The sequence below is a fragment of the Hippoglossus stenolepis genome, chromosome 12, assembly GCF_022539355.2.
Source record: "Hippoglossus stenolepis isolate QCI-W04-F060 chromosome 12, HSTE1.2, whole genome shotgun sequence".
NCBI lineage: Eukaryota > Metazoa > Chordata > Actinopteri > Pleuronectiformes > Pleuronectidae > Hippoglossus > Hippoglossus stenolepis.
The window spans coordinates 5,198,049-5,218,523 of record NC_061494.1 but is presented as its reverse complement, the minus strand read 5'-3'; the positions used below and the strand labels follow the sequence as shown (position 1 = coordinate 5,218,523).

The 20,475-nt window shown below is 39.8% G+C and overlaps 1 protein-coding gene across 1 annotated transcript in view; it reads left to right on the top strand.

Moving 5' to 3' along the window:
* Positions 1-15,830, top strand: part of LOC118118645 (cilia- and flagella-associated protein 46) — a 56,148-nt gene extending 40,318 nt beyond the window's left edge. The window contains exons 44-58 of the mRNA XM_047342386.1: positions 345-442; positions 755-831; positions 1,441-1,619; positions 1,743-1,846; positions 2,908-2,978; positions 3,453-3,623; positions 8,649-8,722; positions 9,106-9,136; positions 9,895-9,927; positions 10,316-10,418; positions 10,537-10,649; positions 14,290-14,371; positions 14,552-14,688; positions 14,795-14,893; positions 15,111-15,830. Coding sequence (XP_047198342.1) covers positions 345-442; positions 755-831; positions 1,441-1,619; positions 1,743-1,846; positions 2,908-2,978; positions 3,453-3,623; positions 8,649-8,722; positions 9,106-9,136; positions 9,895-9,927; positions 10,316-10,418; positions 10,537-10,649; positions 14,290-14,371; positions 14,552-14,688; positions 14,795-14,893; positions 15,111-15,223 — 1,485 coding nt within the window. The 3' untranslated portion in view covers positions 15,224-15,830. The remainder of the gene's footprint in view (positions 1-344; positions 443-754; positions 832-1,440; positions 1,620-1,742; positions 1,847-2,907; positions 2,979-3,452; positions 3,624-8,648; positions 8,723-9,105; positions 9,137-9,894; positions 9,928-10,315; positions 10,419-10,536; positions 10,650-14,289; positions 14,372-14,551; positions 14,689-14,794; positions 14,894-15,110) is intronic.
* The last annotated feature ends 4,645 nt before the right edge of the window (positions 15,831-20,475 follow it).

Below are 20,475 nucleotides of genomic sequence, written 5' to 3'. Positions count from 1 at the left end.
GATCGTTCTAACTCTAGTTATTAACAGATGCATTTAGGTCCTCAGGATTAAGATGAAAAGATGATTGACATTTTATGTGATAACATGATCTTGACTAAAACGTCATCATTTTATGTGTGATGCTTTCGAGATATTTTGACTGACAGTTTTTTTAATGCAATATAATTGCTCACTCTTTTCAGAAAACATTTCAAATTTAAAATCCCTCTGTTCCTCTATGTACCTTATCTCTGGCAGCACCTTTCTTGTGCAACAGGCTTAAATTCTGAAATCAAACATCAAGGACCATTTTTATGCTTTCCTTAAACTTGTGAATGATCTTGAAATGACCTTCTGGTTCGCAGGCCTTCAGCCAGCTGACCATTAATCCCAAACACCTACAGATCCTCGCAGAGCTCCCATCCAACCTGAAAATCCTGCTGCTTCAGCTCTCTGAAGATGGGTAATTTCTCATTTAAATTTATGTTTGTTCTCACTACTTCCCATTCGTTCTGCCCCTGTCTGCCTCTGACAGTGTCATGGGACATGAGTAAATGATCGAAGAGCACATAAGTCATAGGTCTACTTCCCTTCATAACTGGAGTAAGAGGAGTGCTGTGTGGTATACCTGCCACTAGAGGGCCAATAATTGAAATGGCAGTATTTGTGTTTGTGGATGCAGATTGAATCTAAGTTATTGAGTAACTTGAGGAGCATAACATACAGTATACACATCAAGTTTTAAATAATTTATGTTGCTGTGTTTCAATTTGAGGTCTGAACTTTATGGGGCTTTCTATGAGATGACCAAAGCTCCAGAAAATCCAAAAGGAAAGACGACACAGCTAACAGGTTTGGTGCTTGTTCATTTTTTGGTCCCCTACAAAGTGCAGTCAGGCCTCCTACTTATATAAGAATTGTGTGCCATTTCATACATGACATTTACTACTTTTGTGTATTTTTTTTACCGCATCTAATTTGTCCCATTACTCCAGGAAATATGGTCGTCATCACACACACAACGCTGCATTGTTGTTGGCATATAAATGGAGCCAAATTAATTAAGTATTCCCATGTAACATTTGTCTGCGAGGCAGATACAATATTCAGATTTCATGAAGATGTGAAGAGAGGGGGAAAAAAAGCAGTGAAATGTAGAAAAACCTCTGTGCGACCGGCCTGGAACGGAACACCAGCTGTCACAAGTCATCACAGGGTTTTAGCATATTGTATCACCTGCTCACATGACCTTTCCTGGGAATAATCTGACATAAGCAGTTATGAGTCTATATCTAGACTCATTGCTTGATAATGAGGACAAATTCATAAAATAGAAAAAAAACTAAAAGAGGGGATGAATGCTGGAGAAGACCAGCGGAGGCGCTCGCAGCCATCAATTACAGGACTCGTATGTGTCTGTATGTATACATGTCTCATTGTTTGTTGGTCCTGTTGTTACAGGTAACCTGGCGTGCTCTAGAGTGGCAAAGGTGTCAGTCATCCCACAGGCTCTGCTGGCACTGAGGGAGCAGGTTCGGGCTTTAGGTCAGGAGAAGACACATGCCCCACTGAAGGAAGCCGCTTGGCACGGTGCTGAGGGCAGAGTGGAGGCCTCAGAGAAGCATCACCTCCTTCCTCGGGTAAGTCTTGTTGAGATCGATGCAATTTCTTATTTTTTTGCACATTATCTACTGTAAGCCTGATAGATGAGCTCTTTCCACTGCAATCATTATTATTTTTCTCTGTTTTGTCCCCTTTCATAGAAAACTGCTGATGATGAAAAGTTGGCGCCTCACTTCTGCAAAATTGTTCAAGAAATGGAGGATTATTTGAAACCACTGCTCGCACAGTTTGATTCTTGTTTAAGGTGAAGTTCTGTATTTGTCATTACATTCCCCGTTTGTCCACTGCAAAGACTCAATGAGGTTCATTTCATTTTCTTAGTGGTGAAACTTTTATGTATAAAAGTCTGCAGCTTTTTCATGATTGTGGGATTTATGGTTCAAAGATTACGTACAGATCACAAGTCTTAATCTCCTGATGAAGTATAATTCATAAATTTAATTGTCTGTTGTACCAAATGATTGCAGTCGTACAATGCAATTCCGTACAACACAGAGACAACTTGTTCATTTATTCAACTTATGTAATGAAAATTTAACCAGGAAGGTTTCGGGTTGTCAATTTTACTTAATAAATAAACAGGTAGCACAAATTATGAATATAATAACTGATTTATATACCTGACTCTTTTTCCACAACATATTGTGAGTAAATTTCCAATGGGTACAAACACTGTAATATGGTGATTTAGTTAGGTATATTATTGGGTGGCTTGCCGGCTGTTACAGAAATGGCCTTGGTAAAAGTGAAACGTATACTTTGAATGTAAACTGTTTCCATATAGACATCGACTATATAACAATAAGATCACACCCATCAACAATAAAACACAAAAGACAATGGAATTAGGAAATACCCTGCTAGAGTGACATTTAACACTAACGTGAACAACTGCAGATTAATTATACTTGATGATACATATTGGTAAATACTTAATACTGTATATAATGTTATTATAAACTATAACTCTATCTCATTTACTGGTAGACCTAAATAGGGTAGAGACATTATTGATGACACCAGTTAAACTTGTCTTTACCGCTGCGGCAGGTACAAATGTCCACTGTGAGAAACATCTATTTAAGTGCTTGTACCAGTGAGACTGGTTTTCTTAATGTTGGCCTGTCTGGTGTGTCCTGCTCTCTATATTCAAAATAACAGCATGCAGCAAGCTTACACAGCGAGTGCTGGATGTCTGGATCTCTTGCACATTGTTGCATCTTACACAATCTGCCTGTATCTTGTGCTTGTAAGACATCAGGCATTATAGTCCTACTGATCCCCACCTGTCCTTATCCGCCTCAGGCTCCAGGATGCATCAGTGCCATGTATTGAAATGACCAAATCCAAAGATAAAGAAGATAAGGGAAACTCAGGTAAGGGTAGAGTATGGTGGGTGTGGGCATGCATGTGTCAGTGTCACCCTGCGGGCTTTGTCGTTATCTTTACAGTGAATTACATGAACCACTATTCCAACATCTGCTGGGACTCCTATCTGGCTGCCCATCAGCAGGTCTCTATTCAAGCAGGCCACAGCTCATCCCCTCTAAAGCCAATGTTGATGCTGTCCATGTGCTTTAATGTTATAAATGATCACTTACACAGATGGTCGCTTGTTCGAACACTATAGCTCAATACCTTTAATTGGCATAATGGTAATAATTCTTCCTGTAAACTGTTCCCAATTTAATTACAGTCCAAATAGTTGGACTTCATAAGTGGACCAATAGTTAAAGGTTGTTGTCGTAGCACAGATCTTAAACATTCTAAGCTAAATAATGGTTACACTGTCATAAAATACACAATACGTGAAAATCGATTTGCTTTTCTGTGTATGTGTGTGCATGCAGATAAACTACCAACAAAATCAGGGGAGTGTGTGGTGTTGCTGGCAGACAGAAAGTTGCTGGAGTTGCCACTGGAATCCTTGTCCATCCTGCGGAAGGAAAGCTTGAGCTCTGTGTCACGAGACTTTTCCCTCCAGCTTCTCCACAGTCGACTGAACAGAGAACCAGACAAAGGTGCCAAACACACACACATATACTTTTTACATTATGTTTACATTAAACATTAAATGTTTACAACGGTTACCAGCAGTCTCCTAACCATCCCCATGAATATACAGCAATAAGTGTCGTGATCTTAGTCTGCTGATCTTGATATTTGCCTCCACCAAGGAGATTATGTTTTCATCTTTGTTTGTCTGTCTGAATGTTAGTTAGCAGGATTACGCAAAAACTACCTGATGGTTTACCAGGAAGAGATGTGGTATGGGTCAGGATAGAACACGTTTAATTATGGTGTAGGTCCAGATCACGGGATGGATCCAGAATTTTTTTGTTACTTTCTTTAACACGTTGAGAGTGAGGGTGTGTTTCAAAATTTGTATTGATCTCTCAGATCATGTTAAGGTGGGTGATATTCATGAGTGTGTGTAATTTGGATCTAGTGAATTTAGATGTGGTATCACAAGGTGACTGCTGGGCCCTGGCAGAAGTATGCACGCCACTGAGTGCCATTCTAGTTGTTGAATTCATTTCATTATACTGTTAAATTTCACAGTCTATTGAAGTAGATACAGAACAACATGTCTCTGTTTAGGAAACTAAGAGCCAACTACAGAAAATACTTGACATTTTTATGGTAAAGCTAAGGATAATTTGTTCAACTATATTACTGAACTGTACTATTATTTTAACACAATGGCAAGCAAGCAATAGATGTGACTGTGAAGTTGCAAATGTGGCATTTGTTAGTCTTGTGTGTGTTTCACTGTATCTGTTAAATATGCATTTAGTGTGACAGTGTGTAGTGAACACACAAGGTGCACAGACACATGTACTTCCATATTAACATTTAGAAACACCATATTAATGTAATGTAACTGTAGTCATTAGTGTAAGCAGAAGGCGTGAGTGATGCAGCACTTTAAGCAGCACATGGAAGTACAAACGACTGATGGCAGTCATATTATTTCAGGCAGGTCGAAAGCCATTAGGAGAATTCTGGCTCAGCATGTTATTACATCTGTAATCAAACAGGGTCCTTGTTGAAATACAATGCTGATATGTTTTTAATTACCCAAAGAGGGTTGAATCAAAACCTTCTTGTTTCCTCTAATTTCTTTTATAATTTAAGAAGAAATAGTTACATATCAAACCTACAAAATATTTTTTTCCTTTTAACTCCAAGAAGGCTTTACTCATGACCTATGATTACTTATTTCCTGTTATTTCTTTTTAGATCTAAGAAATAAAAGTTACATATCTTATTAATATTTTTTTCGAGTCACGGTATTACCGTCAAAGCTGCATTAAAGGGATAGTTCACCCAGAAATGAATATTCACTCATTATCTACTCACCCCTATGCCGATGGGGTGGGTGAAGTGTTTGAGTCCACAAAACACTGCTGGAGTTTCAGGGCTAAACAGTGTAGCTGATTAGTTATCTATCTTCAGACGTAGTAAAACAACAGAAAAAACACAACATGCCTCCATACTGCTCGTGTGGTGTCATCCAAGTGTCCGCAAGCCCTGACATTCATATTAGACTAAAAACGATGTCATTTCCACTGTGTTTTAAGCTTAAAAGTCCAACAGAAGTGGGTAAGCTCGCGGACGTTAGCATTTCCGACAGTCCCTGAATGAACCTCGTTGGAAAATATCAGTGTACATTTAGCCTAAAATGTTAGTGTAAATGACGTCGTTTTGGACTCAAACACTTCACCCACCCCCATCGGCATAGTGCTGAGTAGATAATAAGTGAATTTTCCTTTTTGGATGAACTATGCCTTTAAGTAGGATTAAATACAGCTCTCACCAGTTTCTTCAGAGGTAGGCCTTTACTATGCATTTAAAAAGATATTGCCATAAACTGCATTTCAGATTTGTTTTTAATGTGGCCAGCCACATAGAAAGAGATACAGTTTGATGAATAGGGAAAAGGACAATACAGTATAACTGTCTTATCCATCAACTATGAATAATTTGAGTGGGGTTAGGGGCTGACTGGATGTTTGCTTCACATAATTCCTTATCATATTTAAGTAAATAAAGACTTACACAATCCTGACGGATCTAGACTGCAGGCGGCCATCCGAAATGGAATTTGTTCAGGAGAGAGGGGTCATTTCACATCTTGGTGGTATGTAGAAGTTCATGCGGACATCCGAGAACGCCACAGACTGCTTTGCTTAAATGGAAGTCCATTAACTGTGGCCATTTCACTGTTCTTGTTAAAACATATTAGATTGTAGAGATTGTGGGTTTGATTGTCCAGGGGTAACATATGTAGGTGGAGGCCAATGGTAACTGTTGACTGAAGCTTTAATTCTAAGTGACTGTATTTGTTCCAGCTGTCAAGCTTAAAACAGAAAAGGTGTGGACAATAGAAAAGTGTTACATCCAGCACCCTATTGAGATGTTGCAGATATACCCCATTGGCCTTGGTTAAGTTCTGGTGTCATTTTTGGACAGTGGCAGGAAAAAGTGATCCGTTAAATGCAGACTTTAATCTTAAACAACATTGAATATTATATCCTCCTTAGTAAACATAACCAACCATGTTTGATATGTATGTCCTTTATCCCTGTTGAAAATAACTTCACTCTCTGAGACCATAAGCCTGAAGAAACTCCTGCAGGTTCAACTGGACTAACCAAGCACTTTTGTGACTGATAAACTCTCAAAGACTCATTGCTCATTAGCCTAGCAGCATTACAAGGCTACAGACAACCCATTGTGCAACACTGTTAAAGATCATAGAAACACTGGTACTTTCTCAATTCAAAAGAATATCTGTCATAACAAATACGCATCTAATTGTCTGTAGATCTGATTTATGAGGAAACCTAATTTTTGGAAGTTGAGCTGAGCTGCAGAGAACTCAATTTCTCAGGGTTTTATTTTTGGAGGTCCGAAATAAGTGTAGAATGAAGTGATGATGCTTTAGTTCTTAGGAGAATTATGCTCATGAATATTTTTGGAGAGAAGAGAAAAAGGGGGCAAAAATAGCATCGGAGCTGATGCTGCAGATATCTTTACCTAAAGGTTGAATCATTTGCATAAGTTGAGTGAATGTTCAAAGGTTACATTTAAACTTTGTGTGTGTGTGTGTGTGTGTGTGTGTGTGTGTGTGTGTGTGCCACAGATAGCAAAGTACACAAGCATGTATTTTACATCTTTCAATACCTGGACCACATGTGTGGATGACAAAGCAACCAGAATAAAAGTGATATTTTCTGGAATATCATTACCATAATTTTGACATCTACAGTTTAGCATTGTGTCAAGAAGATATAGTGCCCGAAAGCACTTCTGAAAGGGCTATTTGTTATTCTGTGCAGAGCTTTGCATGTGGTATGCACAGGACAAATTAGCACAAACTATAAAAAGACTGCCTGCAGGTTGGAAATATTTGCCTTTGCATGACCGTCTGTTCTCTTTGCTGTCCTGTTCAACCCTTTTTTTAAGTACAGTTCCAAATAATTTCACATGCAGTTTTAGCACCTAGAATGAAAACCTTGTAGTTTCAATTACAGCAAATGGTGGCATCGAAAATACTGTCATATATAGAAACTCAACTAGAGCCCAACTGATAAACTATTTGGCAGATAAAATTGGCCAATGTGAGCCTTCCACAGATTGGTATGTGATATGTGTTTATGTTTTCCAATATGCACTGGTATGAAAACTTTTGTCTTACATAATAAACAATGCAGGAAAGATTTGTATCTATGTTTATATCATGAATAAAAATAATATTTTATTCTTAATTCAACATGTCGACTGACATATCAGTATCAGAATTTTTTTAACTCCTAAATATTGGCTAGGGTTAATTATATATCAAAATATGGACAATGTAGGAAAATAGAAAAATACATTACTTTTCTAACCCTAGCCCAACAGTTCAAATCAAACAGTCTGTCTGACAGGAGAAATGCTGGAACACTCACAGAAGACTGAAAAGACGAACTGACTGAGACTGAGGGGGGGCACACAGACTAAATACACAAGGGAATGCAGGATAATAACACACTGGTCTAACTTATCTAGGTGGGACAATAGACTGTATAGGGTGGGACAGGTAATCACAAAGGGGAGAAATCAGACAAAGACAGGAAGTAAAGCTCTTTGAAATGAGAGACAATGGTGGCCACAAAATAAGAGGATATAACTTAAAATGCACAAACAGAAAAACCACGAACAGAGATCTTGTGGACAGGTCTTAGGATTCATAAAGGGATTGATTATTTCAAGCATTTTCTTCATATTAAAGGGATAATTATCAGAAAAATGAAAATTCACTCATTATCCACTCACCACTATGCCGATGGAGGCGTGGGTGAAGTGTTTAGAGTCTGCAAAATACTTGCTGCGGTCAACATTGATTTCAATTGTATTGGAATCGACTGCAACGCTGTTTGTGTTTTGTGGACTCAAGCACTTCACCCACGCCTCCATCGGCATAGTGAGTCATTTGTTATGCGAAACAGGTTTGCCTTGAGTTTGGCATTAGAGGTTTGCACTGGTGGCAAGGTTCCTGGGTCATTGGTGCTAGAAGGTGAAGGAAATCATTGATTCATCTTCTTTTGGCATTGAAATTTTACAGCAAATGTTGGTATTCAGTCATTGATTTTTGACAACTTTTTTTTCATGAATTAAAATTGTCATCATGGGGATGTTGGGGATCTGCTGGTGATCAGCATTTGTTTTTGATTCATCCACAGGGAACTTTAAATATCTGCTAGATATCGAATGATCAAAATAGATGTGATACATTATGTCCCTTCTCCTAGTCCAAATACTGCATAATATCCACCGTACACTGGTACCTATTCTTCTTCTTCTTCTGTTCGTCTTTTTGGCGGGTGGCAACCAACGTCAAGGTGTGCATTACCATCCACTGGGCTATACCCACTGGATCTGCCTCTTCTTCCTTACTGCTCCAGCGATCTCCTAACTGCTCAGTTTCCTTTTCATTACTTCACACCCCCCAAGGGGGCACATGTGTACATATTAATTCTGCTTCCTGTTTATGGCAGCTGACAACAAAAAGGAGACCAAAGGTGGCATACCAACTAAGGGGAAGGGAGATCAAAGCCAAAGCATCAAAGTGGTAAGTTCAGTAAATTAATCTGGGCCTCCCAGATACACACAGCAATATTACTTTTACCTGCTATCAGCATAGGCAATTATTTGAATTCCTCTCGCCTCTCTTTTAAGTGTGGGTTTTCAATCAATTACATGATGCGTTTTCATAAAGATGCTATTTCTAGCTTCCGAGCAGTGATCCTCTGTCATGCATCACTTCTGTTTTTCTCCATCTCCCCTCCCCTCTTTACTTCCATCGCTCTTGCTGTCTCCTCAGTTGAAAAATCCATACTTATATTCTCTCTGCTAACTGGTATTTGAAGATGTACATGTCCTAGAATCAATATTAGCATGTGTTTATATATGTTCTTAGCTAACTACTGCTTTGTATTAACATCATTAACCCAGGTCTCCCCTGTCGACCCATGCAACTTGAAATGTATCTTTTTTGAGCAAGTATTTATAAGTGTCTTGTTAAATATTATGTCTAATTCTGAATGACTTGTGCAGTGTCTGTTCTAAACCTGCCTTTTTGGAATGGGCTGTTTTCTTGTCCTGTGTTAATGCTCCAGAGCTACTTCAGAATTATTCCTTGTCGTTAGTGAGTCCTCCTCAAACAGTGACTTTTTATTGTTTGTCGCTGGACGTTGTGTGTCTGTCATTAAAGTAAAGGAATTTACTTTATTGTAGTTTACATGCGAGGTTTATATATAAGAAGAATGATTTAGTGAACTGCTGTTATTCTTTCATACATTGCATGTCGACTATTTCAGAGGTCTGTTAAGCAATCGACACAATCTTCAAACCCAAGTTCACAACTGCTTTTAATCCAGCTGGATAAAGCATTGCTGCAACAAAATGAAGAGTGTGCTTAAGCTTTGTAGTCAATGTGCGAAAAGAGAGAGCAGTTCTATGAATCTTGTTGACATGCTGGAGATGAAGGTTTGTGTCTCAGCCCAATATGGTGAAATCAAATAAAATGATGATCATTGTCTGGCGGCAAAATCGCACAGATCTCAGCACTCCTTTTTCTTGAGGAATTAACAATACACAGGACAAGTGGGAAGTAGATAAGATTAACGGTTCATGGGATACGTGTTCCACACACAGACAGACAGACAGGAACTTGTAGCTGTAGACTGTTGAACAGGGTGGCACTCTCTTTTAAAGATGATTATTCTTAACACACCTCTACAGATATTGTCGACCCTGACAATGTGGGAATCTTTGGTAAGTAAATGTTCACATCTTACTGTACCTACTGTAATGGATGGAAATATAGTGCTTTGTGGAAGATATATTGGGTTGTTGCTTATGATCCATTGTATTGCAGTATAGTTCAAGCTGCTTTTATGTCAGTGTCTATGTGGGTGGTGTGCACTGGACCAAAGTGTTAGCAGAGAAAATCTTTTAGTGCACCCACTTGCAGAGATGAAGGCTCTCTTTATGTTGTATAGCAGCCAAATGGCTCAGTATGTGATCCTCTCAGCATCTAGCCTTTTAAAGCATCCTTCATTTACATTTATAGTGAACTATTTTACAAAAAAAATCCAAATTACTTTTTTCACCTGTCGCAAGTGGAAGTTTTGTTCGATTTTGTTGTCTGTATGCGGAACAGATGGGACCAGTCTGAGCACAAGGATGCAGGAGATATTGCAAACCCACAGCAAGCATCTCACCCATCCGTTGGAGGGCTTCATGGGCAGCAAACAGACGCCCAGGTTAGAACCTTTAAGTACAGAACCTTTAATTCGAGCAAATCAATGCAGCCTGTCCACCTTGTTACTCTTCAGTTCACCTAATCTCTTTTGCTCTGCCGTCTCTCTCATATCTGTCAAGTCTGTCCGAGATGGAGCAGCTGCTGTGCAAAAGCAGCGCCTTCATTTACCTGGGAAAGGAGCGCTTCATGGCAAACGTTCCACCTGGCAAACTAGCAGCCCTCAATCTATCTGGTACTGTACACACGTGCACTGCATTTTATCTGCATGGTTTATAATTTTTTTTGTGAATGAATACAATGTGAAATTAAGGATCCACAGCATGCTGGACATATCCATGTGAATATTTATATGGACAGAAACATGTTGCTCAGGTCTGATACTTGCTATGTTTCAGTTTATTTACACATAACACCAGCAACATAGACAAACTTAATGTCTAACACCTCCGCATAAAAAACTCATAATATTTCCATCACTTCACTTGCTGTTAATATCTTCAATTAACTGGGGTTGTCAGTAAAAAAAAAAAGCACATTACATTTTTAATTTTTAAATGTGAATAGCTCAGGACACATGACCTCTTTCACTGCATGGGGACCCTCTAAAAACAAAAATAATCAATATAAATTCAATATGATAAGACTGACAGAGAACTGGTCCGTTTCATCAGAGGAAGGAAAAAAATAATATTTGTTTGATGTAATGTCTTTAGAATAATGTCAGAATCAACAGTTACATTGGTCCCTATAAACTTTGCTTTCACTATGTAACGAAGACATTTCACAAACAAACAGGAAGAGGACAGAGCTTTTATTTTCCCCAGTAGCTGTCTGCAGCTTGGCCCAGACGGAGGAAATGACGGGTGGTGCTGCGACTGATCCAACTGTGGAAACGTTACCCTGCAATAAACAAGAGCTTTTTTGTTGGAGAAGTCAACAAAGGGGAAGAGTAATATAAACAAAAGGATATATGGAGATATTGAATAGGGTTCAAAAATGGCATTCAGTTGGCGTTATTTCTACTAGATCAGTAAGCCTCAGTGTTACTCTCCCTCTACCAAAACAGTGAAAAAGGAAAACAATCCAATCTTTGCGATATCAGGGCCAATGGTAATACCACTTTGAAACACTAAGGGTGAAAAAGTTGAAAAGTTGTCTGTGTCCACTTGAATGAAATCGTACAACATCTTGTGTTTTATAAAACATTTGAAACAGTTACACGGGAAGAAAATCGGTAATTGGCCAAATAGTGCAATGAATGAATTGGGAGCAGAGCTGTGATTATGTAAGCACTAAATGGGGCAGTAGACTTAATCTCCTCAAACACATCAATCTTTCATTTGTTGAGTGGTATATTTAGAAATAGCCCTGATTTGCTGTGTGAAATCAATGAGGTTTTACTTTCAGATGCTTTTACTGAGGATTAATGATTGTGTATTTACAGGTGAGCAGAAAAAGCAGTTGAAATCTGACTGCATTGCAACAGTATTTATTTTCTCATATAGTAACTTTACACAAGCGTTACTTACACATGCTTATCATAATGCTCAAGACAGATATTTGCTGAATCATTTCAACCCAGAGTCAGTGTTGTCTCAGTTGATAAATGAGTATATTTCCACTGATGTAGCCTCTTTGATAAAATAGTTTTTACTTGGGAGTCATAAAAGAACTCCTGAACGTTGTCATTTATTTACAGTCAGGGGAAAAGAAGTCTCTCAACCCAACTCCCCTCTTCTCAATTTTTCGACAAGGCCTTTTCCCTTCTACTCTTTAAATAAATAATAGCCCACCTCAAATCGCCTTTGAGCTCTTACGCCTTCAAAAAAAGGTATTTCACAAAACAACTATGGCCTCATGTTCAGTGCTCCTCTCTTCTCCTTTACCATCAGACAAAGGGATGGGCGGACTCTCCAATGTGAGTGATAGTGTCAGACTGGCCTTACACATCGCCCCAGGCCAGACATATGTGGCACCCAGTAGCCTGCCGTTATTGCTGCTAACTATAGTGTGACTGACAGCAGGGTCTGCACTGTTCCTACTTAATTGGCCACCGAGACATGATTAGACGATGGCAGATTTGTGTTTTCTGAGAAAAAAAAAGGTGTCATTCAGTACACGTTGCACCATCTGCACTCATGTCTTTGTCTTGTTTAGGTATTATGAGTATTTATAGAAGGAGTATTTGTTTTTGAGCAGGACTCTTGGAGGACAAAGCTTAAGGAACGAAACACTGATTTGACGATACCTGCACATACGGCAGCCTCATATTAAAGATGGTGTTGGGTTTCATTTGGCTTTTCTCTGATACCGGTGATAAATTGATACAATTATGGTACCGAAATGGTGCCAGAACTTTCCTTTGAAAAAAAGCACAAAACGTCGATCACTGATAAGAATGGCTTTTTTTTATTGCTATGGCAAATTGAAATTTAATACATTCGCTGATAACAGTTTAAAGTATACTTAATTTAAATATAAAAATCTAAATAAGTGCAAAACTCTTCACATATCCACATAACAAAATCACATAATAAATAAACATGTAAACCAACAGTGCCAGTGCTTCTTACAGCAAAATTCTCCAGCTCCAAACCTGTCATCAATTGTCCCCCCACTGCTGGAGCCAGGGACGTCCACACTGCCAGCTGATGTGCTTGGCATGTCACGCAAACAGTCAAACACAATGCATCTGTGCGTAATTAAGTTTGTCGTCATCCTCCCTTCACACAAAATTGTTTTCAGATAATTGCTGCACATCTTGCTTCAGACACACACACACACACACATAATTGTCAGTGAATAGGAAGGCTAGAACAGCTGCATGGCACTGGACAGCCAGAAGATTTTGGACAGCGGATGTCCTGACTTACATACACCTGGTGTCAGACACCAGGTGTCACACAGTTTATCTACAGTCAGTGGTCTAGTCCAAGTGCTTGTACAGTAAAAGCCTGTCTGTGTGCTCGTACATGAATGAATTGTGTTGAAGTAACAGTATGTCTGTGCTTGACAGTCCTGCTAAAAGCTTCTTTGGCCTTGTGGCAAGATTTACCACATTATTCTGCTCTTTTTGTTTGAAGTACACTGAAAGCTTTGTCTGTTCTACTGAAGGCACATGGCAAATATGTCATGTTTTAGTGAATAAATGGAGTTACATATTATGTCCTGTTTTGTAGCCAGAGTGCACTCTGTCTTCTGCGTCAAAGTCATTTCTGGAAATTTTACAAATAAATAAAAGCAGAAGAAGCAGAAAAGTCTCAAATATAAAACCTCTCACCCTCCCATACATCAATCACAACCTCGTGATGACACACACCAGCCTGAAGAGCTGATCCACCGTGTGTTAGGAAAGAAGAGTTATGGATTAGTCGAATGGAAAGTTCAAGTTTTTATCCATCAGTCCAGGTTAATTTGGCAGCGCGTTTGGTGCTGTATAAAAGTCCTCAGTCAGTATGTGGCCTTTTCATAGATGTCACTCATTAGAGCCCACACCTCCGCCAAGGCCCAACACACACATCAGATTTTTTTCATCAAGATCCATGAATTATCCTTTGGGAAATCAATGAAATCCATGAAAACACCCAATCTCACAATGTTAAAGAAAGTGATAAAAAACTCAGAGATCCGGCCCCTGAAGTGGATCTTCACCAAATCGAATGGGTTCTCCCCCGACCCACACCACATCCTGTCACTAAGTTTCATTGTAATCTGTCCTGTAGTTTTCAATCTTTCTAACAAACATATAGACCAATCAACAAACAAATTGGTTTTGGAGTTTGTTTTATTTTTGTATGGCTGTTGATGAATAGCTTCCTTTCATTAAAAGCTTTATTTTGTTCTGCTGTCTGATAATCATGTTTTCTCCTCAGAGTGCCGGATCGCTCTGCTCTTTGAGCAGCTTCAGAACAACAGCAGCGTTCACTGCCACTCAATCCTCGACACGCACAAGAGGTAACAAAGCAGCTTAATTAAATGAAGCTCCTACTGAATTTGAACACAGTCTTCTCTTTTACACTCCTGATGTCTTCGTGCATTCTCTTTACTGGAGTGACAACTGATGTTTGTGTTTGTCAGTGTTTTGGTTTCACCTCTTCCTCTCTCTAATAATCTCTCTGTTCCTCTCCTTTCCAGTGGAGGAGATTTTGCCCTGGAGAAACCCCTCGAGACGGCTCTGCTGCTGAGTTTGTGTGGTGTCGGCTGTGTTGTCCTCAATCAGTGGCACAGCAGTCTTCAACAGAACACGCACAATATGGCCACTGTCCTTGATAGTAGGTTTCAGATATAATGCAGTCTCTAATTTATCATTGTATCTAATACATTGCACTTAAATGTCTTCAAACCTTTACTTGATGCCTGTGTAACCATGTGTTGCAGATCTACTGAGGGTGAGACAGACCTCAGGTCAGACCATCCACACTTTGAGGAGAAGGAACAGTTCAGACTTCCCACATTGCAAGGACAAAGGATCACATGGTACTGAACCGTATATATCCTCCCATTTATTTCTATTCAGTGTAAATGCATGTCTTGCAAGTCCATGTGCTTTTGAAGGAGTAGTACATCACAGACACCCACACCTCTCTCCTTCTCTGTGAAGGACACTTGGGTTTCTTTGCAAACAGGGAAACATCAAGTCATATCTCTCAGGTATAGAACAGTAATAACAGCTTCCTCTGGTTTTCCTCTGCAGATACAGTTCTCCTCACTGACTCAAAGGAAGATGATGTTCACCACAAAATGACTCTCAAGCCATCAGCCTTCAACTGTGTTCTTTATGGACTCCCTCACTTAGTTCTCAAGTGATGCACTCCTGATACACTTATATTTCCCAGCTCACAATGATTCCAGGCAGATTTGTAAGCCAGCTTTGCAAATAATACTGTCTGCAAAACAACTACTGAAGTATGAGTGGGTTACAAGTTTCATTAAAAATGATGCATTACTTCCATTGTCTACTACATGATTTTATGAGGGTAGTGATTTTATGCTTTATGTTTTTAATATTGTTTGAACTATACACACCAGACGTATGATACAATTTGTAATATGCCTGACTCCTCAATATAAAGCCCGAGCTCTCAATGCTCTCAGAGAGGGAAGCTTACAGAGATATACCCTATACATGGCTTGCATTATTAAAATATCAATGTTACTGCCGACCATAGTGCTGACAAATTGTACCTTTAGGATTTCTGTGTCGCACATTATACTCAATATATCGAGTGTTTACAACGTTACATCCACATCCGTCACTGGGAATACATCATTTTTTTGTACGTACGTTTGGATTAGACTACCAAAATGGATGTGAGAAAAAATAAATGGATGAAATCCTATAATAAGAGGGTTTAAAACACTGGCCCGTGGCTAAGTATGTTATGAATGTCTCATCTTGCAGCTGTAAGTTATGTTAATGTGTTTTTGTTGTGTTGTAAGTTCTGTTATGAAGGCTCTCTCTTTAACGTCCATTTACTCAAGCTGTGTTAATTGAAGCTTCTTCAAACACTCAGTGCTGCTTAAGCCTCTTCTTTACAATCTTTAAATAACAGTTCTTTCAAACATTGATGCCACAATTAATAAGCTTGTCCTCTCTGTGCCTACATTGGTATGTTCATCCATCCCATATTTCTGAACACGATATCTCACGACCACTTCAAGGGAATTTATTTAACCTTGGTACAATGTTCAGCTGGACTCAAGAATGAACCGATTAGATTTTGCTGGTCCTGGGTCAAAGGTCAAAGTTGCTGTGACCTCACAAAATACATCGTTTGTGGGAGGAAGGCGCGGAATCCCAGTCAGTGATGGAAAATTCATGCAAAACCATAATGTCATAAGAGTTATCCAGCAGGATGCCACAGGTTATGGGAGTGCGGAGCGACTGCCTCCCCTTACGTAGAGCTGACTGGTGCTTTAACCCCGAGCAGGAGCCAGGGGGGCTCTTGGAAGGCGACGGCAGTAGCAGCAGCGAGTGGCGTCGAGTTGGTCCATGGAGGAGGAGCAGCGATTGGAGAAGAACTAACGGGCAGGAAGGAGGAAGCGTGAGGCCGATAGGGAGCAGCACGGACTTGTGCCGGGCCGAAGAGGATAGTGTTTAGGTGTCTCTCCGCTTCTTGGATTTTGTAGAGAGGAGATTCTCTGCTCCAACTCAGCGATCTTCTGCCAGACGTAAACACAGTTGGGGCAGCCAGAAGGCGAGCTAAGTAGAGCCACGATAATGTAAGGAGAGAGTGCAGACGAGGCCTGAACACCTTGGGAGAGTTCTTTCAATGTTGGCACAAATGTTCACTTAGACTCACAGATTAACTGAATAGATTTGGGTGGTCAAAACAATGACTAATTAGATGTCAATGTTGAAAAGTAAGGATCATGGTGACCTCATATTATTGTGAATGCGATATGTAAGGACAAACTGCACTGGTTGGCACAGGCATACGTGCTGTGATGAAATACATTGATGAGCCATTGCAGTGCGAGCGTAATCCTTGTATTTCTTGCTGTATTGCACAAAACATTAATTTAGCAACCTGGTAACTAAGAAATAAACCCCTTCAGAAAAAAATCTCATTACTCTAAGAACTGCGTAACCTGAGCATTGAAGTGGCGCCCTACTTATTGTGATTCTCTCCAGTTCTCTCCTCAAACTGCACTGAAGGCAGGATCTGGTTTAGCAGAGGGTAAAAAAACATAATACCTCCTGGATTCCTATTAGTTTCTTCTTTTTCTTTTTTGAAAAAAAAGCACTGTTATTGTGCTGTCTCTCAATTATATATGAGCTTCTAGAGGACTCTATTCTCATATCGCTGGCTTGTCAGATGACAAATTTGTATTGATTCAGCCAGTCCCCGGCACCCTGTCCGCGGCAGCATTCAGACTCAAGCAACTCTGCTCATGTCTGCATAGCTGATGTCTGGACGGCTTGTTCTTCAGCAGCTGACACTCTGCTGCCGGAGTCCCACCCATCTTCTGCCCTTATTCTGATAAATAACTACTGCTAACTGTCAGTCTCAGCAGCTTGTTTGTCTATTCAGCCGGGGACAACTTGGGTTTTCACCCCTCTGGGCAGACAGCAGATTCTCTCTCTTGCTGTTTGGCTCCCAAATCCCACACACAAACTGTATGGAGATATTGTCAGTGGTAAATACTGTATAGATACATGCAGTATAGATAAATTCACATTTTAAAAGACTTGACATTGACATTCATTTTGTGTCTATGTTTTTACTTCCTTTTCCATCATCAAACTTGATTTAAGCCAAACTAATTAATCAGAACCACAAATAAAGGTTTCATGATTGTAACTTAATTTAGCTTCATTTTAATGAATTGACATACTGAAGTCTGTGATGGAGTATAAGGGTTGAAGAGAAAACTGTATTCGGAGATTTTGATAATAGTCATAATATTATTAGGAAAAAGTAATAATTTTATCTTATGAGCTATTGTAGAGAGTAAACCTCAGAAGATCCGTCTGTTGCCTGCGTTAAAATGAGGACTGACAAGGTCTCACAGATGGAACATAAAACTTAGAAAAGATTGTGCAAGAAACTGTGTCCATTTTGAAGCACGAATCCCACAGACTTGAGGTAAATTGCCTCTTGTGAAGGAAGAAATGTTTGGTAGTGGATGACTGTATATCATTGCTTATATCTGTTTGATATTCAAAGGGGTTTCATAGTTTTACAATCAGATTGGTTCAAGACTTTGGATCTGAGGGAGTGAATCTTCGCCAAACGTGGGTTCTCCTTGCTGCCTATTTCCTAAAAACATTTTTTTTCCTATAGTCTCTTATTATGACTTCATTTTCGTAATCTTTTTCATAAACATGGATTTTATTCTCTGTTGTCGTAGTTGAATTACTGATGAACATTTCAAAACAGTGGCACGTGGAGCACACTGCTACTACTACAAACCACTACAAACACATTAATAGAGATTTTGTTGTGTCCTACATCTCATGTTTTCTTTATCGTTGTTTGTTTTGACCAAAAACAAGAACTACAGCCAGGGGATGTTCTTCTACATTCTGTCTTCTACATATTCTCATTCACAATCTAAATCTATTAACCAGTTAATTTGCTGTAGAGGTCCTGGCCAGATAAAACCAAAATAAAATCTACAGGCCTTGTGTCCTTGGCCCAGGTTTGACCTTTAAGCTCCCAGATCTGGACTGACTCTGGCTGCTATCCTCCATAGTTGGCCGACAGCCAGAAAGATTTCCTGAGTGTGTGCCAGAATTGGTCTAAATGTGCGAGTAGCATCGGACAGTCATGCTGTACATGGTACAGGGCTGAGAAACCGGGATCTTACAGAACCAGAAGAAACAGGAATATAAAGCCTAGGTATTCATCAGGTATATTTTGCTGTCCTTTGGGAAGAGCCAGTCTATAGCTGCCTCCCTATAGTCCAATATCAATTGCCTTCTATTCTTTCTGTTTAAAAAAAAAGAAAAAAGGGGAGAGTGGCATTCCAATTCACCTGGCATGACCAGCTTCTTGCCCCACCATCTTAGAGCAGGAAGCAACGTGACGAAGACAAATGAGATGCACCTCCTGTTTTTGTAACCGTGAGCTGCATAATGGAGGGATGCTGCATGTCTGGCAGTGAGTGCAAGGGCAGATATAGAGAGTAAAGACAGTATCTGATAAGGTGCAGGATTCTCAACATGTGGAATACTAATGTCCGCTACCGCATGCCAGCCAGAACAGCTCATGTGAGTAGGTCTGCCCGTACTTTCCCCACCATCACCCATTTTCAGCCAGTCCACCAAGTTTGTGCTAACTGGGGTAAGCAATGTTGGGCTGCATGACTGTGATGCACAGCCATTCTGTCATGCAAGGTTGACGGACGTAGCTGAAGTACAGGAAGCCTGTGCTACTTTATTCAAGGCCTAAGCGGTCTGTCTGCGAACCATGGGTGTCCACACAGAGCTCTGATTTATGGTAACACTGCATCTGACAGCCACCTTTCCTTGGCTCAGTTTGGGGGGTTTGTTAAAATAAGTCTGTTTTTGTCTGGCTGTGCAGAAAAATGCACATTACAGACTTTCCTGAAGTTAATCTCCATCCATTAAGGCTACGGTCTGGCTGTCCTACACCAGAGTAACTATCATGTCTGGTTGATATTAAGCAAATTGAAGACAATATGTGACAAATTTGAAGTTCCATCTCTAATAAGCAGATTATTATCTTTATAAAAAGGTGCTTAATTGATCTTGGCATAGTCAACCCGACACATCACTACTACAATTAGAGCCCAGCTCACAAAGGATATCATGGATCCTGGGCTCAATGTTTTTCTGTTGAACACTCTAACTGGCTCCTGTTTTCATCATGTTGCAAGGTTGCGCTAGAAGCCCTTACCAAATCAGAAACAGAGCAGTAAAGCAGAGTGATTGCCTCTTCACTTTGAGCAGGGAGGAGAAACACATCCAGTCATCAAGCGTCATTTTATTACCAGCGAGTCCCCTTACAGTTTCACTGCATGGCAAGATTTGGGCTCCTCACATTTGGTCTCCAGTCATATAATCATATTAACCACGCTAAGAAATGCAGTTACACCGTATAATCAGATCAGAACAGCAGGGGTTGCAGCTCACCCTGAACACACACATTTTTATTGATTTTATAATTGAATGTGTTGAGAGATGCTGTGCACAATAACTTTCTGTTCTCATGTGGCTGAAGTGGCTCTACTACTTTATGGCCAAGATCACATGATGGCCATTCGTTTCTAGTTAGTTTATAGGAGAAGGGTGGGGAGGAAAATGTTTTAATTACAAGTCTCATTATTTCACACTACAGGAATTTACCAGGAACAGTATGAAAGGCACTCAAGCAGCCAAACAGCAAGGTGTAGTCCAGCTCTTCCTGTTATCAATACTCTCAAAGCCTGCTTTGACCTCAAGGTTAAACAAATGCCTAAGCCAGCCATTCCCAAACTTAAGAATGCCGCGGCCCAATTTGAAAACTGAAAAATGTGTGCGGCCCACCCACACCTTTAATCAAAACTATATGATCCACACAAAGGACTAGAATCAACTATTACCATACATA